Source organism: Mirounga angustirostris, unplaced genomic scaffold (assembly GCF_029215605.1).
Source record: "Mirounga angustirostris isolate CCGP_5_RB_7025 unplaced genomic scaffold, mMirAng1.0.hap1 SCAF_1, whole genome shotgun sequence".
NCBI lineage: Eukaryota > Metazoa > Chordata > Mammalia > Carnivora > Phocidae > Mirounga > Mirounga angustirostris.
This window is the reverse complement of record NW_026991709.1, coordinates 149,287,815-149,311,594: the sequence shown is the minus strand read 5'-3', so window position 1 is coordinate 149,311,594 and position 23,780 is coordinate 149,287,815. Positions and strand designations below refer to the sequence as shown.

Sequence of the window (23,780 nt, the reverse complement as noted above, 5' to 3'; positions counted from 1 at the left end):
TCTTTATGCCTCAGGCATAAAATAGTCCCTGTTTTTAACCATATACTGGTTTTTTTAAACCATTAAAAAATTTTGATCATGTATTATGGTGTGAAAAAAAAATCAACATATTTCAAAAAGTAGAATTAGGTGATGGTAGGTGAGGGTCACATTCTTTGGCCACTGTTATCCCAGTCAAGTATTTAATCATCTTGGGTTTTCTGGATTTTACAGTAAAAAGCTATCTGTTATTGTAGCTTTCTGATTATAATATTTAGATTCTGGTACAAGTGACTAAAATTTAAAAAATTTTTACTATTGACCTTAATACTCTTTAATGTAAAATAGAGTATTTAAATATTGCCAGTGTTGTGTGAATACACTAAACAGTTGTTTAAATTATGTGACTCCAAAGAATAGATGTTTTTTAATATGTAACTCTTTTTCTCTTCAAGAGATGTGAAAGCTGGAAATATTCTTCTTGGAGAAGATGGCTCAGTACAGATTGCAGGTAATGATTAGTATTTCTTTTTATTTTGATTTAATGGTCAATAGAACCACCTTACTTATCTTCTGTGTTTTTAGAGCCAGTTTTCTCTTCTAGTCCCTGGACTGTCTCTAGTCAAGCAGCCTATGTTGGCACATCCCTGCTGACTCTCAAGATATCCTCCACTATTCATCCTTCATTTTTTATCTCAGTCATTCTTCTGTCCATTAGTCATTACCTTCCAGTTATCACTTCTGACCCCCATGGAGTATCTTCTATGGGTTCTCATATCATAGCATTCTGTGCTTTCCTTTGAAGGAGAGGTAGTCACGAATCCTCACTGTTTATGAATGAATGTGCTGTAGAGGGGTGATACAGAGCTGCTTCTGTCCTGGGGTGACTGGGGTGTTTGCCAGTGAGCAGGAGGCATCTGAGAGGTGGAAGTGCACTTTTGGCAGATTCAGAGCTAAAGAGATAAGAACTGGAGTCCAGGGCCTGCCAGAGGTGTCTGTCCATGCTGGTGAAATACTCCTCCTCCAGGTTGAGACTCCAGAGTGGTTGTACCGCAGGATTGTTGAGCAAGCCACTCAACTGAGGCCTCAGCTTGGTCCCACACTGCTGGGACAGTCAGGTGTTTGGCAGGAGGAAGATGATCACCCAGACCCTAAATTATTTCTTCAGCTTTAGAGGATAATTTAGGTGCACATCTTCCTTCATGTCCCAACCTAAGGAAATATTTTAGTGGAGCCACATAATGCTTCAACAGAAAAGAAAATATTGATAAATTTAACCCCTTTAAAATTCATCGCTTCTATCTATTGAAAGAGGAACAAATGTTTTATCACCATTAATTAGCAAAAAGGCAAACTGCATAGTAGACAAGATATTTGTAGCATGAAATAACTGATATAAGGCTGAAATTTAGAATACATAAAGAACTCATTAAGAAAAATCAGATAAGGGTGCCTGGGTGGCTCAGTTGGGTAAGTGACTGCCTTCGGCTCAGGTCATGATCCCGAGGTCCTGGAATCAAGTCCCACATCAGGCTCCCCCTACGCTGCGGGGAGCCTGCTTCTCCCTCTCTGTCTGCTTGCCACTCCCCCTGCTTGTGCTCTCTCTGTCAAATAAATAAATAAAATCTTAAAAAAAAAAATCAGATTAAAAATGGGCAGAAGATGGGCATCTGGGTGGCTCAGTTGGTTAAGCGACTGCCTTTGGCTCAGGTCATGATCCTGGAGTTCCCGGATTGAGTCCCGCATCGGGCTTCCTGCTCAGTAGGGAGTCTGCTTCTCCCTCTGACTCTACCCCCTCTTGTGCACTCTCTCTCTCAAATAAATAAATAAAATCCTCAAAAAAAAAAAGGCAGAAGACTTCCGAAATGAAGACATCAAAACATAAATGTAATAAAAGGTGTTCAACCTCACTAGTAATCAGTTAAATGCCTATATTATAGGCATGCCTTGCAGATACTGTGGGTTTTGGTCCAGATGACCACAGTAAAGCAAATATTGCAATAAGGCAAATCAAATGAATTTGTTGGTTTCCCAATGTGTATAAAAGTTATGTTTATACTGTACTATAGCCTATTTCTCAGCAGTAGGTCTCAACAGTGGGCTTAAAATATTTAGTAAACCTTGTTGTAAACAGATGTGTCATCATCCAGGCTTTATTCTTCCATTTACAGAGCACAAGAAGAGTAGATTGAGCATCATTCTTAAGGGCCCTACCATTTGTGGACTGGTAAATGATCATTGGTTTCAACTTAAAAAGTCACCAGCTGCATTAGCTCCCAACAAGAGAATCAGCTTGTCCTTTGATGCTTTGAAGCTAGGTATTGACCTCTCTAGCTAATAGTCCAAGATGGCATCTTCTTCCACTAGAGAAGTCTGTTTTGTCTACACTGAAAATCTATTGTTCAGTGTAGCCACCTTTAGGAATTAACTGAGCTCGAACTTCTGGAGAACTTGTTGCAGCTTCCATATCAGTACTTGCTGCTCCACCGTGCACTCTGATGTTATGGAGATGGCTTCTTTCCTTAAACCTCATGAACCAACCTCTACTAGCTTTGAGCTTTTCTTCTGCAGCTTCCTCACCTCTCTCAGCCTTCCTATAATTGAAGAGAGTTAGGGTCTTGCTCTGGATTAGCCTTTGGCATAAAGGAATGGTGGGGCTGCTTTGATCTTCTATCCAGACCACAAAGACTTTCTTCATATCAGCAGTTAGGCTGTTTTGCTTTTCTTATTGTGTGTTCACTGGAGTAGCACTTTTAATTTCCTTCGAGCACTTTTCCTTTGCATTCACAACTTCCCTAACTGGTACGAGAGACCTAGCTTTTTGCCCATTTTGGCTTTCAACATGCCTTCCTTACTGAGCTAATCATTTCCAGCTTTTGATTTAAAGAGAGAGACTGTGTGACTCTCCCTTTCACATGAACACTTAGAGGCCCTTGTAGGGTTTTTAATTGGCCTAATTTAAATATTGTTGTGTCTTAAGGAATAGGGAGGCCTGAGGAGAGGGCGAGAGATGGCTGGTCAGTGGAGCATTCAAAACACAACATTTATTGAATAATTTCTACATCTTTTTTTTTTTAAAGATTTTATTTATTTATTTATTAGAGAGAGAGAGAGAAACAGCATGAGAGGGGATAGGGTCAGAGGGAGAAGCAGGCTCTCCGCCGAGCCGGGAGCCCGATGTGGGACTCGAACCCAGGACTCCGGGATCATGACCTGAGCCAAAGGCAGTCGCTTAACCAACTGAGCCACCCAGGCGCCCAATAATTTCTACATCTTATAAGGACCTGGTTTGTGGTGCCCTCAAAACAATTACAATAGTAACATAAAAAATCACTAATCACAGATCACCATAGCAAATACAATGATAATGAAAAACTTCGAAATATTGCAAGGATTATTAAAATATTGACAGAGACAAGAAGTAAGCAAATATTGTTGGAAAAATTGTGCCAATAGACTTGCTCAATGCAGGGTTGCCATAGACCTTTAGTTTGTTAAAAAAACACAGTATTTGTGAAGCATAGTAAGGCGAAGTATTAAAAAACGAGGTATGCCTGTAAAATAACATTAGGATACCAAGTTATACTGGCTGACTTGGCAAAAACATCTGACACTACTGTTGTTAGTGTCATTGTAAAGCAAGGAAGAAATCTCATATTCCAATGGTGGGAGAATAAATTAGTACAAACACTGTATTAAGTCGAAGTATGCATACCCTAAAACTTTGGCTTCTAGGTGTATGGCCTACAGAAGATCATGCTTATGTGTGCTGCAGTGCTCATAAGCATTGAAAGTTTGAAACAGTCCCAGTACCCTTCAGTAGTAGACTGGATAAATATAAATAAATTGTGGTTAATTTATGCATTGGAATACTATACAGTGATGAATATGGATAGAACTACAACTACATTCAAAAGCATTAGTAAGTTATACAAAGATAAGGTGAAAGAAAACAGTTGAAATAGAATATATATCATATGATTTCATTTATATAGGTTCAAAACCAAGCACAATTATTCTGTATTGTTTAGAAAGGTAAAACCAAGTGGTAAAAAACTAAAGAGAGGATTCTGGGAAGATGGTGAAGTAGGAAACATCACGAATCTCTCCACATCTAGACAACTAAACCAGCAGAATCTGTCTGATGTAACGGTTTTATAATTCTGCAGTTCCTTGGAAGGTTTTTAAGTTCTAGGGGAAGGTTTGGAAGGTAAATGGCGGTTAATTTCAGTCCATTTCAGAGGTGCCTCACCCCTAGCCATCAGCCTGCTGGCAGGCAGCTGTGCACCTGTTTTTGGAGCACCTTGCACAACAGCTTGTGGGACCCACAGTGGGCAAAATGGACCGTCTTCCAGATATCGTGCATCTGTGCTCTGATCACTGATTGCTGCTTCTGATCACATTGGTGCAGATAAAGAGGCAGACCACCATTGTTGTGCCACCCCCTCCCCTCCAGATGACTTTCAAGGACTTAAAGGAGCAGCACCTTTTTTTCCTTCCCTTTGTTTTTCTCTTCCCATTTTTGGAGCCAGACATTAAAAAACAACTACATTGGTGGGGAAAATTGGAAAATGCACATGCCAGGAAAAGGTGCAGAAAAGTCCTGAGAAGAGCTTGTTTATACTTCAGACTGCTGCTTTACACAGAGATAGTCTATAACAACCAAAATAAAACAACAACAAACCTTGGGAAAGGGAGATAATCTGATTTCCAGAGTAACTACGTCATTACACTCAAATGTCCTGTTTTCAACAAATAAAATCACAAGGCATTCAATGAAACAGTAAAGTATAATCCATTCAAAGGAAATAAATGATAGAAACTGTCACTGAAAAAGCCCTGATGGCAGATCTACTAGACAAAACTAAAGGAAGATGTGAATAAACTCAAGAAAACAATGTGTGGATAAAATGGAGCTACCAATAAGGAGAAAGAACCAAAAGAACAAAAAAATTCTGGAGCTGAAAAGTACAGTAGCTTATATTACGAAATGAAAAGCCCACTAGAAGGATTCAAATGCAAATGCAGATTTGAACTGGCTGAAAAAAGAATTGATGAATTTGAAGGCAGGAAAATGGAAATTATAGTGTCTAAGGAACAAGAGGGACAAAGATTGAAGATAAGTGAACAGAGCTCAAGGGACCTGTTTAACATCATGAAGCAGACCAACACACATGTGGGAAGTTCCAGGAGGAGAGAGAAATGGGCAGAGAATATTTGAATAAATAATGGCTGTAAACTTTTCAAACTTGATGGGAAACATGAATATAAATATCCAAGAAGCTTAGTGATCTCCAAGTAAGATGAACTCTAAGAGACCTACACGGAGACACATTATAGTCAAACTTATGAAAGTCAAAGAAAACAAATCTTGAAAGCAGGAAGATAGAAGTGACTCATCACCTACAAGGGATCCTCAGTATGGCTGTCAGCAGATGTCTCATCAGAAGCTTCAGAGGCCAGAAGGCAGGAGGCCAATATATTCAAAATGGTAAAAGAAAAAATTTTGTCAATCAAGAATCCTGTATCTGGTAAAACTATCCTTCAAAGTAAGGGATAAATCAAAGACATTGCCAGATAAACAAAAGCTGAAGAAATTTGTTTCTGATAGAACTACCTGCAAGAAATTTTCACAGGAGTCCCACCAAGTTTGAATGAAAGGACACTGGACAGTAACTTGATGCAGTATGAAGTAAAGATCTCATAAAGGTAAATACATGGGCAAATATAAAAGCTAGTATTATTGTAACTGTGGTTTGTGACTTCACTTTTTTTTTCTACATGATACGTTACTAAAACCAGTGGTCTAAAAGTTAATATTACCATTAACTGGTTTGTGAATCCAAAACATGTTTTTACTTAAGAGACCAGTGTATTTAAGAGAATTATCAGTTCATATTTTGGGGCACACAGTATGTTAAGATATAATTTTGTGGCAGTAACCAACAGGGGTGGGAATAGTGCTGTAAAGAAGAGATTTTGTGTTATTGAAGTTAGGCTGGTATAAATTCAAGATTTTTTTTTAATTTTTTTTATTTTTTAATTAAGTAATCTCTGTCCCCATCATGAGGCTCGAACTCATAACCCCAAGATCAGAGTTGCATGCTCTACTGACTGAGCCAGCCAGGCGCCCCTAGGCTGGTATAAATTCATATTAGAATGTTGTAACTAAAATGTTAAATGTAATCTCTATGGTAACCAAAAACAAAATAGTTACAGAATATAAACAAAAGGAAATGAGAAAAAAATTAAGCATTTCACAACAAAATGTCAACTGAACAGAAAAGCAGTGCGGGAAATGAGGGACAATAAAGCTATAAGACATATGGAAAACAAATAGGACAATGACAGAAGTCAGTCCTTCTTTATCGGTAATTGCTTCAAATGTAAATGGATTAACTCTCCAATCAAAAGACAGAGATTGGCAGAACAGATAAAAATACTTAATCCAACTGTATGCTGTCTATAAGGGACTCATTTTAGATCCCAGACACAAATACATTGAAAGTGAAAGGATAGGAAAAGGATATTCCATGCAAATAGTAACCAAGAGAATAGAGGTGGCTATTCTATATCAGAGAAAATAAACTTTAAGCCAAAAGGGATATAAAACAAATAAGGACTTTACCTATTAACAAAAGGTTCAGTACAGCAAAAAGATATAACAGTGATAAATATTTGCACACATAATAACACACCAACAAAATATATGAAGGAAATACTGACAGAACTGAAAGGAGAAATAGATAGCTCCACATTAGCAGTTGGAGACTTCAATACTCCATTCACAATAATGGATAAAAAAGGCAAGAGATAAGGAGATGAAAGACTTAATACTATACAGTACACCACATAGAGCTAACAGACACACAGAACTCAACAGGATCAGGATATACATTCTTCTTAAGTGCACACAGGGCATTTTCTGGGGTAGACCATGTTAGACCACATATTAAGTCCCAGGAGATTTTATTTTATTAAGATTTATTTATTTATTTTAGAGAGTGCGTGTTAGCAGGGTTGGGGGGAGGGGGAGAGGGACAGGGAGAGAGAATCCTCAAGCAGACTTCTCCTGAGCATGGAGCCCTGAGCTGAAACCTAGAGTTGGCTGCTTAACCAACTGGGCCACCCAGGTACCCCAAGTCCCAATAGATTTTATTTTATTTTATTTTTTTAAAGATTTTTAAATTTATTTGACAGAGGGAGACACAGCGAGAGAGGGAACACAAGCAGGGGGAGTGGGAGAGGGAGAAGCAGGCTTCCAGCTGAGCAGGGAGCCCGATGTGGGACTCGATCCCAGGACCCTGAGATCATGACCTGAGCCAAAGGCAGACGCTTACGACTGAGCCACCCAGGCACCTGTCCCAATAGATTTTAAAAGATACTATATAAAACACTTTCTCTGACCACTGTGGATAGTGAGAAATCAATAGCAGAACACTAGAAATTTCACAGATATGCAGAAATTAAACAACACACAAACAACCAATGGAAAAAGGAAAGCTTCACAAAGGAAATTAAAAAATACTTAGAGACGAATGAAAACAAAATCACGATATATCAAAACTTACGGGACATAGGAAAAGTATTGCTAAGGGGCAAATTTATAGCTAAAGACACTTTATTTAAAAAATAAGATAGCAAACCAACAATCTTACTTTACAACTTAAGGAACTAGAAAAAGAAACTAAACCCAACTCTAGCAGAAGGAAGAAAATAATAAAATTTAGAGAAGAGATAAAGGAAATAGAGAATAGAAAAGCAGTAGAGAGGTGATTCTTTGGAAAGATCACCAAAATTGACAAACCTTTAGCTTGATGGACTGGGAAAGAAGGAGAGAAGACTCAAAATGACAAAAATCGCAAGTGAAGTAGATATATCAGACAAAGTAGACTTTAGAACAAAGATCATAATAAGAGATGAAGAAGGGCATTACGTAATGATAGAGGGGTCAATCTGAAAAAAGAATAAAACATTTGTAAATATTTATGCACCCAACATTAGAAGCATCTAATTATATAAAGTAAATATTAATAGAGCTAAAGGGAGAAATAGACAGTAATAACAATAGGAGTAGGGGGCTTTAATACCACCACTTAAATCAGTGGATAGATCAAACAAAATCAAGAAGGAAATATCAGCCTTAAATGATACATTAGGCCAGAGATAGACTTAATGTACATTTACAAAACATTCCATCCCAAAGCAACAGAATACACATTCTTCTTGAGTACATGGAACATTTTTCAGGACAGATCATATGTTAGGCCACAAAATAAGTCTTAATAAATTTAAGAGGCCTGGAATCAGATCAAGCATTTTTTCCAACCATGCTTGGTTGGAAACTAGAAATTTATGTGAAGAAAATGGGAAAATTTACAAATATGTGGAGATTAAACATCATGCTACTGAACAACCAATGGGTCAGTGAAGAAACTAAAAAATACCTTGTGACAAATGAAAATGGAAATGTAATATACCACATTTATTGGATGCAGCAAAAGGAATTCTTTCCCCCACCTGAATCACGAGTCTCTTGGTTCTGAAAACAAAAGCAGTTCTTTTTTTTTTTTTTTTAAGATTTTACTTATTTATTTGAGAGAGAGTATGAAAGAGTACAAGTTAGTGGGGAGAGGCAGAAGCAGGCTCCCCGCTGAACAGGGAGCCCGACGTGGGGCTCAATTCCAGGATCATGACCTGAGCTGAAGGCAGATGCTTAACCAACTGAGCCACCCAGGCACCCCAACAGAAGCAGTTCTAAAAGAAGTTCATAGTGATAAATGCCTACCCCAAGAAATAAAATCTCAAACAACTTTATACCTCCATCAGAAAACTGTTAGAATGATCAAATTTAGTAAAGTTGCAGGATACAAAATCAGTACATGCAAATCTGTTGCATTGCTGTGCATTAGTAATGAACTATTAGAAATTAAGAAAATAGGGGCGCCTGGGTGGCTCAGTCGTTAAGCGTCTGCCTTTGGCTCAGGTCATGATCCCAGGGTCCTGGGATCGAGCCCCACATCAGGCTCCCTGCTCCGCGGGAAGCCTGCTTCTCCCTCTCCCCCTCCCCCTGCTTGTGTTCCCTCTCTCGCTGTGTCTCCCTCTGTCAAATAAATAAATAAAATCTTTAAAAAAACAAAAACTAAGAAAATAATCCTATTTACATTTGCATCAAAAAAGTAAAAATACCTAGTAATAAATTTAACCGAAGAGGCAAAAGAACTACAAGACATTAAAGATGTTGAAGACATAAATAGAAAGATATTCAGTGTTTATGAATTGGAAGAGTTTATATTGTTAAAATGTCTATACTACAACAATATACAGATTCAGTGTAATTTCTATCAAAATTATAATGGCATTTTTCAGAGAAATAAAACCTAAAATTTGTGTGGAACCATAGAAAACCTCAAATAGCTAAAGCAGTGTTGAGAAAGAACAAAGCTGGAGGCATCATGCTCTCTGATTTCAAAGTATATTGTAAAGCTGTAATAATTAAACAGTGTGATACTGGCATAAAAATGGACGTATAAATCAATGGTACAGAATAGAAAGCCCAGAAATAAACCCACACACACGGGCAATTAATTTATCCTAAAGGAGTCAAGAGTATACAGTGGGGAAAGGATAGTCTCTTCAGTAAATGGTGTTGGGAAAATTAAACAGCCACATGTGCAAGAATGAAGCTAGAGTACCATCTTAACCTCATATGCAAAAATAACTTGATTACCTCGAATTAAGGACTTGAACATAAGACACGAAACCATAGGGGTGCCTGGGTGGCTCAGTCAGTTAAGCATCTGCCTTTGGCTCAGGTCATGATCCCGGGGTCCTGGGATCGAGTCCCTCATCGGTCTCCCTGCTCAGCGAGGAGCCTCCTTCTCCCTCTGCCCCTCCCCCTGCTCATGCTCTCTGTCTCTCTTTTTTTCAAATAAAATCTTTTTAAAAAAAAAAAAGACATGAAACCATAAAACACCTAGAAAACATGGATGGCAGCCTCCTTGATATAGGTCTTGGTGATGATTTTTTGAATCTGACGCCAAAAGCAACTAAGGCAAAAATGAACAAATAGGAATATCAAACTAAAAATCTGCACAGCAAAGGAAATCAACAAAATGAAAAGGCATCCTACTGAATGGGAGAAGATATTTGCAAATCATATATCTGGTAAGGGACTAATATCCAAAATACATAAAGAATTTGTACAACTCAGTATCAGAAACTGAATAATCTGATTAAGAAATGGGTAGAAGATCTGAATAGACATTTTTCCAAAGAAGACATACAGATTGCCAACAGATAAATTGAAGATGCTGTGTCCTTAATTACTAGGGAAATGCAGATCAGAGCCTCACACACCAAGATATTGTCTCACACCTGTTAGAATGGTTATTATCAAAAAGACTGGAAACAACAAGCATTGGCCAGGATGTGGAAAAACCAGAACCCTTGTACACTGGTGGTGGGAATGTAAATTGGTTCAGCCAGTGGAAAACATTATGGAGCTTCCTCAGAAAATTAAAAGTAAAACTGTCTATGACCTAGTAATTCCACTTCTGGGTATTTATCTGAGGAAAATGAAAACACTAACTCAAGAAGAAATATGCATGTTCATTGCATTATTATTTACAATAGCAAAGAATATCATAGGATGGTATTGGGAAAATTGGACAGCCACATGCAAAAGAGAAGCAGGATCGGATCACTGTCTTACACCACAGATAAAAATTAACTCAAAATAGATTAAAGACTTAACTATAAGACCTGAAACCATAAAGCTCCTAGAAGGAAACGTAGATAGTAAGCTCATTGATACAGGTCTCAGAATGGATAGAGAAATTGTGGTGTATGCAAAAGTGGAATATCATTCAGTCATAACAAATAATGAAATCTTGCCATTTGTGACAGCATGGATAGACCTTGAGGGCTTTGTGCTATGTGTAATAAGACAGAGAAAGACAATACTGTATAATCTTTCTTATATATGGAATCTAATATATATATTAGACACTAAGCTCATAGATACAGAGAACAGATTGGTGGTTGCCAGAGACAGGGGTGGGGGATAGGAAAAATGGGTGAACTGGTTTTGTTTTTAGTTTAAATAAACTGAATTTTTTAGAATATGGCCTTAAGTAGACATTTCTCCAGAGAGGACATACAAATTGCTAATAAGCACATGAAAAGATGTTCAACATCACTAATCATTAGGGAAATGCAAATCAGAACTACAGTGAGATCCCACCTTGCATCCATCAGCTGCTAACAAAAAATGCCGCAAAACTAGAAAATACAGAGGATGTGAAGAAACTGGAATCTTCGTTCACTGTTGGTGGCAATATAAAATGGTACAGCTACTGTGGAAAATAGTATGACAGTTCCTCAAAGAATGAAAAACAAAACTACTGTGTAATCCAGCAATTCCACTCCTGGGTATAGAATTCCAAAGAACTGAGAGGAAGGACTCATAAACAATTATTAGGACACCCATTTTCACAGCAGCATATTCTCCATGGCTAAAATGGGAAAGCAACCCAAGTGTCCATTAACAGATGAAAGAATACACAAAATGTGGTATATACATACAATGGGATATTATTCAGCCTATAAAGGAAGGAAATTCTGTAATATGCTACAAAATGGATAAACATCGAGGACATTATGCTAAGTAAAATAACCCAGCTACAAAAAACAAACACTGTATGATTTTACTTATATATGAGGTCCTTAGAGTATTCAAAATCATAGAGGCAGGAAGTTAGAATGATGGTTGCCAATGACTGGGGAGAAAGAGAATACGAGTTATTGTGTAATGGGCACAGATTTTTAGTATGGAAGGATGCTAATAGAATGGACTGGAGCAAGGAGGAAAAATCTGTTAAGATGGTGATGTGTGAGGGTGGAGAGTGGAATGAAGGACCTGTTAAGGTATGTCTTAATTTAGTCAAGAATTTCAAAGGAAAGAAGAGAAAATGTCATGTTGTTTGTATGTAGGACTATATTATTTTCCTATCCACCTACGTTAGTTACTGTACTTCTAATACCTTGCTCTTATATCTATTTCAGACTTTGGGGTTAGTGCTTTTTTAGCAACTGGTGGTGATATTACCCGAAATAAAGTGAGAAAGACCTTTGTTGGAACTCCTTGCTGGATGGCACCTGAAGTTATGGAACAGGTATTTTGTCTTTCGTTTTTATTAAATGATTTACAGTTTTGTACAGAAGGGAACAAAAACAGAGTAGCGTTTGCTTTTGTTTGGTGTACAGGTTTCCCCCACTAATGGAAAGTAGTTTGTTCTGTGAAACCTTTTGTAAGCTGAAATGGCACAAAGCAAAGAAGCAATTACCACTAATTTATTTGTAAAAACTTCTTAGCATTTCCAGACCCAAAAAATAACCTCTTTTAGGCCTTTCTGATACCATAGAACACATCTTGCTGTTGGATACACAAACTAAGTTGAGATAAAATGTAGATGCTCACATAGTTCAAAGCTCTGGTGGCCTGAGCTGAATGTGGTTCTCTGGGAAGGAGCTGAGCAGCACCAGTCTCGCCGCTTGGGCTGCGCGCTGCTTCCATAATGGCTGGCTGCAGAGCAAACGCTTTACGTCGTTTTCACTTGTTTTGTGAAAGCGAAAATCCTCTTCTGATTTCTTTCCACAGTGTAAACCTACAGTAGGTCTTTCATACAAGCCAAATGGCTTAATGGGAACTTTGAAAAAATAGGGGGTTGTGTGCTAGGTTAGCTTTGGGAAATACAGGTTTCTGTTCTTTGGTTAAGACATAGGTCCACCCTTAACAACAGACCTCTAGATCTTTACAAATGATATGTGAAACTCAGGATTTATACCACATACAACCTAAGGAACAATATAATGAAGATTGGTTTAATAATAGTTTCCATGTTACAAATTAAATGACCTAATCTTTGTACATGTAGATTCACTGCTATGGTTCTTGAAGGACTAATTTTGCTCATAACCCCATTTCCCATTTGCTTTCAAACTACTCTAGTCAGATATTGCTCATCTAGTCATCTTACGGAAACTCTGCTAATTCTCAAATCAGTGCTCATTTCTTATTTCTTTCCTTACTTGTTTTCTTGTCACTTGAAACAGTTGATCATTTCCACCTTTACTTACATCCTTAGCTTCCCTAGTGGTTTCCTCATTCTTCCCCAACTGTCAGGTCAGGCTGTGTCTCTGACTTCTTTTCTGCCTTCCTTCTACTTCCCAGAACCTTGTTCTTGAGTTCTCTTACTAGTTAGTCTCATCTCCACTTCTCACCTGTTACATTTTCCTTTTAGTTTTTTGTGTTTTTTTTTTAAATATTTTATTTATTTTATTTTATTTTTTATTTTATTTTATTTTATTATTTTATTTTATTATTTTATTTTATTTTATTTTATTTTATTATTTTATTTTATTTTATTTTATTTTATTTTATTTTTTATTTTATTTCATTTCATGTAGGCTCCACACCCATTGTGGGGCTTGAATTCAACAACCCTGAGATTGAGAGTTGCGTGCTCTACTGACTGAAGCAGCCAGGTGCTCCTAAAGACTTTTTTTTAAGATTTCATTTATTTGAGAGAGAGAGAGCATGTGAGGCAGGGGAGGGGCAGAGGGGGAGGGAGAGGGACAAGCAAACGCCACACTGAGTGTAGAGCCCAGCGCAGGACTCGCTCTCATGACCCTGAGATCATGATCTGAGCTGAAATCAAGAGTGGGATGCTTAACTGAGCCACCCAGGTACCCCCTAAAGATTTTATTTTTAAGTAATACCTACATCCATTGTGGGGCTCAAACCCACAACCCTGAGATCAAGAATCATACGCTCTACTGACTGAGCCAGCCAGGCACCCCCTACCTATAATATTTTCTAAAGTATATCCATGCTAGTCTTAAGCCCCTAGATAGTTTCAAGCTTCCTATAGATGTTTTACATAAATTTCTTTTAAATATCTCAAAGTCAGTATGTAGAACTGAATTCACTTTTAACTCTGTCATAATGCCTGTGCTCACCCTGTTGGTGAGGGAAGCATTCCCACTCTAGGGTTATGCAGATGCTGAACACCTGACACTGGACTGCTGAGACTGACAGCAGTTTGTTAGTCACGTACACGCAGAGCTGCAGGGAGGAGGACGCTACATGTCACATGGGGCTGCACTCAGGAAGAGAGTCAATAAACAGTGGCCGTGGGAAACAGGCTTTGTAGTATCAAGAGAGTGAGGTGCCCCTTGGTTTCCTTGCGAGGGTGATTGACTCATCTGAATAATTCTGAGGGCTGGTGGGGAGCTGAAACCGGCTGCTCAAGGCTGAGCAGGAACTTTGCCTGGTCCAGTTGATAAGCAGGGTTGTTGGGGTAAGGGACCTTATCCTTTGGAGCAGACTGGAGAGGGGATCTTACACTTAGCTCATTAGAAGCCCACCTTCTTTTACCAGATGTCAAGGCAGCACATTATATGGAGCTTTAATTTCAGGTCCCAAATCACACATTTCACCCCCCCCCCTCTTTTCCTGGGTTGCTTAGAATATAAAATGAAAATATTTAATTTTATAATGTGCTTATGACAGTATAAAAGGACAGAAACTTGGCCACGTGTTCAACAACTTTGAAAATATTCAGACCTCTTGTATCTAAGGTGATAAAACAAGACCATAACATAGAAAATTTGGAAAACCAAAGGCTTAGCACTACTACCTAACAATTTTGTTCTAGTTCTGTCCTTTTTCTAAAAAAAAAAAAGATTACATACTTTTGTAATAAGTATCAAAACTTGTGAAGAGAGGCGCCTGGGTGGCTCAGATGGTTAAGCGTCTGCCTTCGGCTCAGGTCATGATCCCAGGGTCCTGGGATCGAGTCCCGCATCGGACTCCCTGCTCCTTGGGAGCCTGCTTCTCCCTCTGCCTCTCTCTCTCTCTCTCTGTCTCTCATGAATAAATAAATAAAATCTTTAAAAAAAAAAAAAAACTTGTGAAGAATTTTATATTCTTTTTTCTTCATATATGCTTTATGACAAGTGGTTTTCTATATTTTCATATAGAATTCATTTACATTGCTTTTAGTTGACTATATAACATTTCTTTTAAGTGAGTATTCCGTACTTAACAATTCCCCCATTTTGGGGAATGTTCATTCAGATTGCTTTTTCTTTTTTCTTGTGTTACCAAGTATATTTAGCTTTTGCCTACTCTAGATTACTTTATTGGTGTAAAGCTCATGAACACTTTCATGGTTCTTGATACATATTAGAAGCTGCTTTTTAAAAGTGCTTTTAGGGGTGATGGCTGGCTCAGTCAGAAGAGCATGCTACACTTGATTTTCAGGGTCATGGGTTCAAGCCCCTCACTGGGTATAGAGATTACTAAAAAAAAAATAAATTAAAGTGCTTTTAGGGTGTTAAAAGTAATCATGTACATCTTTATGTTCTTTACAGGTCCGAGGCTATGATTTCAAAGCTGACATCTGGAGTTTCGGGATCACAGCAATTGAACTGGCCACAGGGGCAGCTCCTTACCATAAGTATCCACCAATGAAGGTGAGGTTCACAGTCAAAATACTACCCCAGCCCATGTCCCAGTTTCTTTTCAGAGCCTACTCCTAGGAAATAAATGGATTTGAAAATAATGAGTTTTTAGAACTGTGAATTAGGAAGCTATTTTAAGGCCAAAGGAATGGTTTATTTTTTAAAAGGAGGTGGGGGAGGAGATGAGGTTTATTTTTCATCCACTGCAGGCAACGAGTCCTATAATTAGGACTACACATGTTAGCCTGTTTGCTCAGAATGAGAAATACCTCCATCCTTTAGTAATTCCATTTCAGTAAATATAAATTGAATCTGAAAAGCAAGTATTAATTCTGACTATAGCCCCCTTTTATATTCTTTAGTGTTAACTTTTTTTATAAAGTGGCATGTGCTTTTATATAAAAAAGTCACACAGTATAGAAAAATCACCCCAAATCTCACTATATAACTATGACCTTCCTTATTAACACCTCTGTGCATCAAACTAGTATGTTGCCATGAAAGTCAAAGAAGGAAGAGATTTAGGATGGACAGAATAATCAAAATTGTCAGTTATTGCAGAGAAGGTGGGAAGAGTGAGAACTGAAAAAGGCTGCAGCTCTGTTAACTAGGCATCGTCAGTGCTTTCTCAGGAGTGGCTGAGGAGTTCTGGGAAGAGAATGCCAGATTACAAGGGGTCATGTTAAAACAGAGCCATGAATAGGTAAAATGAGCAAGATCACATTTTTAATTTTGCTATGGTTTTATTTATTTATTTATTTATTATTTGATTGTATTTTATTTTAAAATTTGCTATGATTTTAATTTTTTTATAAAGTTTTTTTAAGATAAGGACTCTTTATTAACATATAATGTATTATTTGTTTCAGGGGTGTCTTTTTTTTTTTTAAGATTTTATTTATTTGTCAGAGCACAAGCAGGGGGAGCAGCAGGCAGAACAGGCAGAGGGAGAAGCAGGCTCCCTGCTGAGCAGGGAGCCCGTTGTGGGGCTCGATGCTAGGACCCTTAACTGAGCCACCAAGTTGTCCCTGATTTTAATTTTTTTTTTAAACATTTTTTTTCTTTTTTTCTCAAAGATTTTATTCATTTGACAGAGAGACACAGCGAGAGAGGGAACACAAGCAGAGGGAGTGGGAGAAGGAGAAGCAGACTCCCCGCTGAGCAGGGAGCCCAATGCGGGGCTCGATCCCAGGACCCTGGGGTCATGACCTGAACCGAAGGCAGACGCCTAAGACTGAGCCACCCAGGCGCCCCTGATTTTAATTTTTTTTAAAGGTAGTTTGGCAGTATAAGAATGGGGACAGAGGACATGAAGAAAGGGTTCTAACTAAAGGACATTCAGTGCTGATACAGTTGAACCCTTGCAGCCACTTTACCTGGGAAGCCAACTATCTGTAGGATATTATTTGTGTGGAAAACACCTAAATAACTCTGTGTTCCAAATAACTGGTCTAGAGTGAACTGCTTATGTATTGGAGGTTGTCTGTATTGAAGAATTTTGGCTACAATACTTAACTTTACTGAGTCATCAAAAGTTTCTATTATATGGAAAATTCTTCCAGGTTTTAATGCTGACACTACAAAATGATCCTCCTTCTTTGGAAACTGGTGTTCAAGATAAAGAAATGCTGAAAAAATATGGAAAATCGTTTAGGAAAATGATTTCATTGTGCCTTCAAAAGGATCCAGAAAAAAGGTAAAATATGAGATAAAGCTTATGTTTTTCTTCATCTAATATTGTAAACCATTGTGGGAGGTCTAAGTATCACATACATACATTCATGTGCAGGAAACTATTTGCGCATACTCAAATATATTTATTTAAATATAAACTTTAGAAAAAATATACAGAGACTATTACACTAGGTAGGAAATGAATGAATGACTTTCTCCCTTTTTAGTATATAGTGTATTCTAAATAGTTCAGCTATTTCCTGGTTAATTTTTTATAATTTTGTATTTTGTGAATTCTGTGTTAATAAAATACCATGTTAGTGGGACGGCTTGTTTTCAAATGTATTTAAAAGTCATAAGCAAATATCTTGATGCTGTTTACAATTTCAATAACAAAAGAAATACACACAGCAAATGTTATATCTGATGCCAAATAATCATATGTATTTCCTTATTGGAAAGATATTTTAATGAGTGGACCAAAAATGCAAAGCGCTTACTTATTAACACTAGACAGATTAGAAGGCAAGTAAGTGAATAAACATGATCATCTAATGTCTAATGTCTGTATCTTTATGAATTGAACAGAATTAAGTGATGTTGGAAGTCATTGAGTACAACCTTTTATCTTTGAGGTCAACCAGCTACCTAGTCATTGAGGTGGGACTTGAATCCAAAACTTCTGATTCCTTACCTAGGGTTCTGTTTCCACTGTATCTCATTTTTCTGTTTCACATATATATTCCACTCAGTGTTTTAGCACTGAGTTTTTAAATTTTGATATCTCTAACGATCAACAAAAGTAAAAGATTTTAATTGGTATCCTTAGTCATGTCTTTAGTATATTTCATGGAGCTTCAGAATTTACTGTTGGAAATACTGGAAAGGATAAGAAAAACAGGTAGCAAAGTTCAAATCTGTGCTATTAGAACTTTTTTTCTGTTTCTGAATAAATTGGTATAAAAGATAGGGAATACTTTTGCTTCTGCTTAGTTAATTGACTAAAATAACAAATTTTTTTATTACAAATACCCAGACATGCTGAATAAATTTATCAGACTTAAAAAACCAAATCCAGAGATGAGCTTGCAATAAGGGGAGATCCTCAGGTGGTAGAAATAATGAGGATGACCTAAATTAGAGAAGAAATATCATGAACTAATCCTGTGTCTACTCTCAGTGGGACACTGTTCATTCTAATAACATACTCGGTTAGATTTCTAATTTCCATGTGGGGACTGGAAATGAGATACTGGGCCCAGCCACCGGGGATTCTGAACTGTGATCTCTGCTTATGGGTAGGACCTTTACAAGTCTGCCTTCTGAGTAAAAGGACAGACCAGAAAACAAAATATGGTCCATCATCACAAAGATACAACAGAATTCTTCCTGAATAATCCAGTTCTCTGACCTGGACATTCTGTAAGTTAACAGTCTGAATTTATACAACTCATATTATCCAGGAACCCACAGGATTAGAGAATAAAAACAGTATTGCCAAGCCAGTTTTATTTCTGGCAGAAGCAATTAGAAAACTGTATACCGTTCGAATTGTTCCAAACTCTGGATCCATGAGATTCCTGCAAATAATGCCCCACTGAAGAGATCAGAAGCTGAAAATATAAAACACATAGCAAAATACTACACAGCAGACTAGAGTCAGCAGACACAGCAAGCGGGAGGATTAGTGCTCCGAGAACTTTGGATAATGCAAAGACTCCTGAAAGGACTATAAAATAAATATATTTAAAATAATTAAAATCCTAATGGAGGAAATCAAAACCATAAGAAGAGAATATGACTATGACTAAGAAAACAAAACAAATGGAACTACTAGAAATGAAAAATACAGTAACTAAAATTTAAAACTTAACAGATTCCCTTGAGTATAGGCTAGACTTAGTGTCTTGCTTCTGATAAACAGAATATGAAAAAGGAATTAAATGATGTTGCTATTTTGCAGCTTTAGAGTGGAGAAACCTGGTGGACACCTCCTTCACAAGTGATCCAGGTTAACATTAGCAATAATAAGACATACTTATTATTACATACTCCCAGATATGATACAAGGTAAAGGGCATATTACTTCTGAGGTATTCCTACCCCCAAGTCTTTAACTTCAGTCTGTAATGAGAAAACATCAGACAAAGCCAAATTGAGGAATATGCTATAAACTCCCTGACCAGCACTCTTTCAAGAGTGAGGAAAGGGATGACTGAGAAAGTGGTACAGATTGGAGGAGATTAAGGAGACATGAAGACTAAAAGCAACATGGTTTCCTGGATTAGATCCTGGAGCAGAGAAAGGATGTTAATGCAAAAACTGGGGAAACCTGAATAAAGTCTATAGTTTATAATGTACCAATATTAATATTTTAAAGTCTGTAGCAATGTTAATATTTTTAGTTAATTTCTTGATAATTATACCATGGTTATGTAAAATGTTAACATTGGGGGAAGCCGGTGACAGGTATGTGGGAACTCTGTATTATCTTTGCATCTCTTCTGTAAGCCTAAAATTATTTCAAAAGAAAAAGAAGCTGTAGAATATCTTATTTCCAGTTTGTAAACCAAAATTATACTTTGTTTAGAACATTTCTAAGTTAAAAAGGAAACAGAACTTCAGGGGATTGGTTAAACAGAACAGCCAGTAAAACAAGAAAGAGATGATAATTTATTGACTACTAATCAAGTTACCGGGTACTTTTGTAAACACAACATATTATCATCTCATTTAATTTTTACAGTAATTGTATGAGGATGGTGCTATTATTTTCTCTGTTTTACAAATGAAGAAACTGAATCACAGAGTGGTTAAGTAACATTGCCCAAAGTCACACAGTTAATAAATGTTGGAGCTAGAATTCCAACCCATACAATTTGACTATGGACTTTCTGCTCTTACTTAATCACAGTACACTATACTGAGGAAATTGCTCAGAATGCAGCACAGAAAGATTTTTTAAAAATGGAAATATAAAAGGAAGATGAATATTTGGGGGTTAGAATGGGAAGGTTCAGTGTGTGTGTGTGCACATGCACATGTACATACACATATACATGTGTATGTATATATAGATTTTCCATGAGAGATTAGAGAGAATGGGAGAAGCAATATTTAAAGAAATAATGGCTGAGAATTTTCTGGAATTGATGAAATACCTATATCCTCAGATTAAAGAACCATCCCCCCACCCCCCAATTCCAAGTAGTATTTCCCTTTCCCCATTTGTACACAAATCGCGAAACTGCTGGACTCAAAGGCAAAGAGAATCTGTGAAATGTGACTAAGGGGGCAGATTACCTACTGTGGAATAGCAGATAGACTGACAGCCACTTCCCTAATAATAACAGTTGAGGCCAGAATATACTGGAACAGTGCTGAGAGAAAATAACTATTAACGCAGAATTCCTGATCTAGTCAAACTATTATTCAAGAATAAGCATGAAGTTAAGATTTTTTTCAGACAAAAATTGAGTTTCCAGTCACTTTTATCACTTAAAGAACTCCTAGAAATTGTACTCTAGAAAGAAGGAAATGAACCCAAAAGAAAAGGATGAATCATAAGAAGCAATGCTGTGAAACTGTTGAACATAGTGAAATCTTGACTGAATGAGAAAATAGGAAGGATGTCTACTTTTCAGTTTGCATAGCACTTTTACCTCTCTTCTCTTAATCTGTACAGTAATCTTCTGAGGCCCTGATTCTCAAGCGTGAATCACCTGGGGAGTTTTAAAAACTACTGATGTGGGTTTGCCCCCACAGATTCTGCTTTAATTGGTATGGGGTACAGCCTCGGCGTTGGGATTTGTTTTGAAAGTCCCGCTGTTATAATGCACAGTAATGTTTAAGAACCACTGCCTTTAGGGGCTTGACCAGGTAATACAGAACCTTAGAGAAGAGATTTGCTTAGGGTTACATGGTAGGTGTGTGGTGTAATCAGGTCCAGTCTTTTAAGTGTAGTATGGTTTCTTTATTCTCATACTATTTAAAAGTTTGTATGATTCACAATGATGATGCCTTTATTCAAAGACTGTACAGTTGAGTTAAAAACTGAGTGTAGATTCAATTTGGGGAATGTATACATTACTTTTAGAATCTTAGGGTTTTTAAAGGAAATTGTTAGATCTGTTTTTAAGAATATGTAGCTTTCTAAGTTGAAGGCTGACAGGCAGGCATATGTCAAGAGGCACAGGACTTGATTTGGTCCCATTTCCTGTTTGTGAGGTTAAATGTATTTTTATGCCTTGTTAAAGTAGATACTGTGTACTCTTCTTGGGAAATGATATTCTTAGGACAATAATAGCAGATATATTGGAAGCCACTAAGAAGTCCTAATTCTAAAAGAAACATTTCACTAATGAATTTTGCAAAGGACCTATAATAATTATTATCAGGACATTTCTATTTGAGTTTACTTCTCTACTCAGTGTCTTGTACCGAGTTAGTTTATCCTGCTTTTTGCTTTTTAGCCCGTTAAGGAAAGTGGAGAACACTGAGATTTTATCTTGCTGCTCAAGAAATCCTTTTCTCATTTTTGAAGATGGAAACCCACAATTACACTTGAATTAACTATTAAAACGTTCTTTTCTGGTTTTAGACCAACAGCAGCAGAACTGTTAAGGCACAAATTTTTCCAAAAAGCAAAGGTAGGAAATTCTTACTTTTGATTTTATGTGTTCATGTGATCCTCCTCAGTTGCCTAAATTAGATTTACTGCTCAGAAGTTGCTTTATCTTAAGATGATAATGTTTGGGAAAGTGATGGTTGATCAAATAATTGCTGGGGGCAATATCTGTACAACCTTTGGTAATTAAGACACATGCTTTAGAATTAGTAAATGTATTTTTCATATAAATTAATTTAAGTATCAGGTTAAATTTATAACAGGAACAATGAATATTAGATTTTGCCATTAGTAATATAATCTGTGAAAATACTCAACTCTCATTTCAGGGTTTACTACTGAGTTAGTAAACATCTCATTTCCCAAAGAAAACAGATAAGTGGGATGTTACTGTAGTTGGAAATGTGGGACCATGATCCCAAAGGACATATGGTAAAGCAAACTTCTCATAGATAATAGTTCGTACAGTACACTAAAGCTTTGTCTCAATTTGTGAAACTGTGGTAGTAATGTACTAAAGGAGCTTTAGAATTAAAAAAAAAAAAAAACTTTCCTCAAACTTCTTTATAAAACCGTTACTATATCACAGTTTAATTGTAGTGAATATTTCTGTCAGTTTCTTTGGTTCAGTAAATACTTGTAAGAAGAAAACTTATTTTTCCTCTCCAGAATAAAGAATTTCTTCAAGAAAAAATACTGCAGAGAGCACCAACTATTTCTGAAAGAGCTAAGAAGGTAAATGGAGATTTTACTCTGGTTTCCTAGGAAATTGATTATATTTACTTCTGCATTTTGAAAGTATAGGTTAAGTAATGCTTTGTTAATGGTTGTAAGTATTACTCATTTTTTTCCAACCCTTTCTTTAGTATTCTTTGATATATTCATTCAGTAAATATTATTAGTCTACAGTATGTCTAGGTGTGCTATCTACTAGAATGAAAAGGTATATTACACAATTGATTAATTCTAGACTCTGTTAAATCACTGTTTGTAGCTACCAGAGTGAGTTGTGAAGTTTGGCCCTTTCTTTACACAGAAAACAATGAAGGCCCATTAGGATGACTGTAATAAAAAAGACAGTAGCAAGGGTGATAAAGATTTAGGGAAGTTGGAACCTTCACACACTAATGATGAAAATGTGAAATGGTGCAGCCACTTTAGAAAGTAGTCTGGCAGTTTCTGAAAAGACTAAACAAAGCTGCCTTATGACCCAGCAATTCCACTCGTAGGCATACTGGGAGAATTGAGCACATGTACACACAAAGCTATGTACATGAATGTTCCCAGCAGCATTATTCATAATAACTAAAAAGTGGAAACAGCCTGATTATCCATCTATGGGTGAACGGATGTATAAAATGTCATGTGTCCGTAAGATAGAATATTATTCAGCAATAAAAAGAAATGAAGTACTGATACATGTCATAACGTGGATGAACCTTTAAAACATTATGCTAATTGTGGAAGCTGGTTACAAAAGATCACATATTATATGATCCTGTTTATGTGAAATGTCCAGAATAGGCAAACGTGTAGAGACAGAAAGTAGATTCGAGGTTGCCCAGGACTGGGATTATACAGAAATGGGCAATGACTACTAATGGGTCTGGGATGTTTTTTTGCCATGTGGAGGAGTGATGAATGTGATCTAGATTTAATTATGGAGATGGTTTCACAACTTGGAATATACTAAAAATAATTGAATTGTATATCTTAAATGGGTCAATTATATGGTATATGAATTATATATTAATAAAGCTGTTACTTAAAAAAAGGAGCATTTAGACACACCACCATGAACAAAAAGCTCTTGGAAATGGAAAACATTATAGAAGAAAAGAAAATAGTTAATATACAAGTTGTATGGTAAGGCTGAGAAAATTTCCCAGAAAATAGAACCCAGAAGGCCAAGAGATAGATAACAGGAGAAAAAAGACAACAGCATTAGAGGATCATTTGAGAAGGTTCAATC

The 23,780-nt window shown here is 36.9% G+C and overlaps 1 protein-coding gene across 2 annotated transcripts in view; it reads left to right on the top strand.

Moving 5' to 3' along the window:
• Window positions 1-23,780, top strand: part of OXSR1 (oxidative stress responsive kinase 1) — a 93,651-nt gene that overhangs the window by 47,692 nt on the left and 22,179 nt on the right. For both annotated transcript variants that reach the window (XM_064590091.1, XM_064590093.1), the window contains 6 exons: window positions 435-490; window positions 12,046-12,155; window positions 15,418-15,519; window positions 17,070-17,203; window positions 21,782-21,830; window positions 22,478-22,543. In XM_064590091.1, the coding sequence (XP_064446161.1) occupies window positions 435-490; window positions 12,046-12,155; window positions 15,418-15,519; window positions 17,070-17,203; window positions 21,782-21,830; window positions 22,478-22,543 (517 nt within the window). The remainder of the gene's footprint in view (window positions 1-434; window positions 491-12,045; window positions 12,156-15,417; window positions 15,520-17,069; window positions 17,204-21,781; window positions 21,831-22,477; window positions 22,544-23,780) is intronic.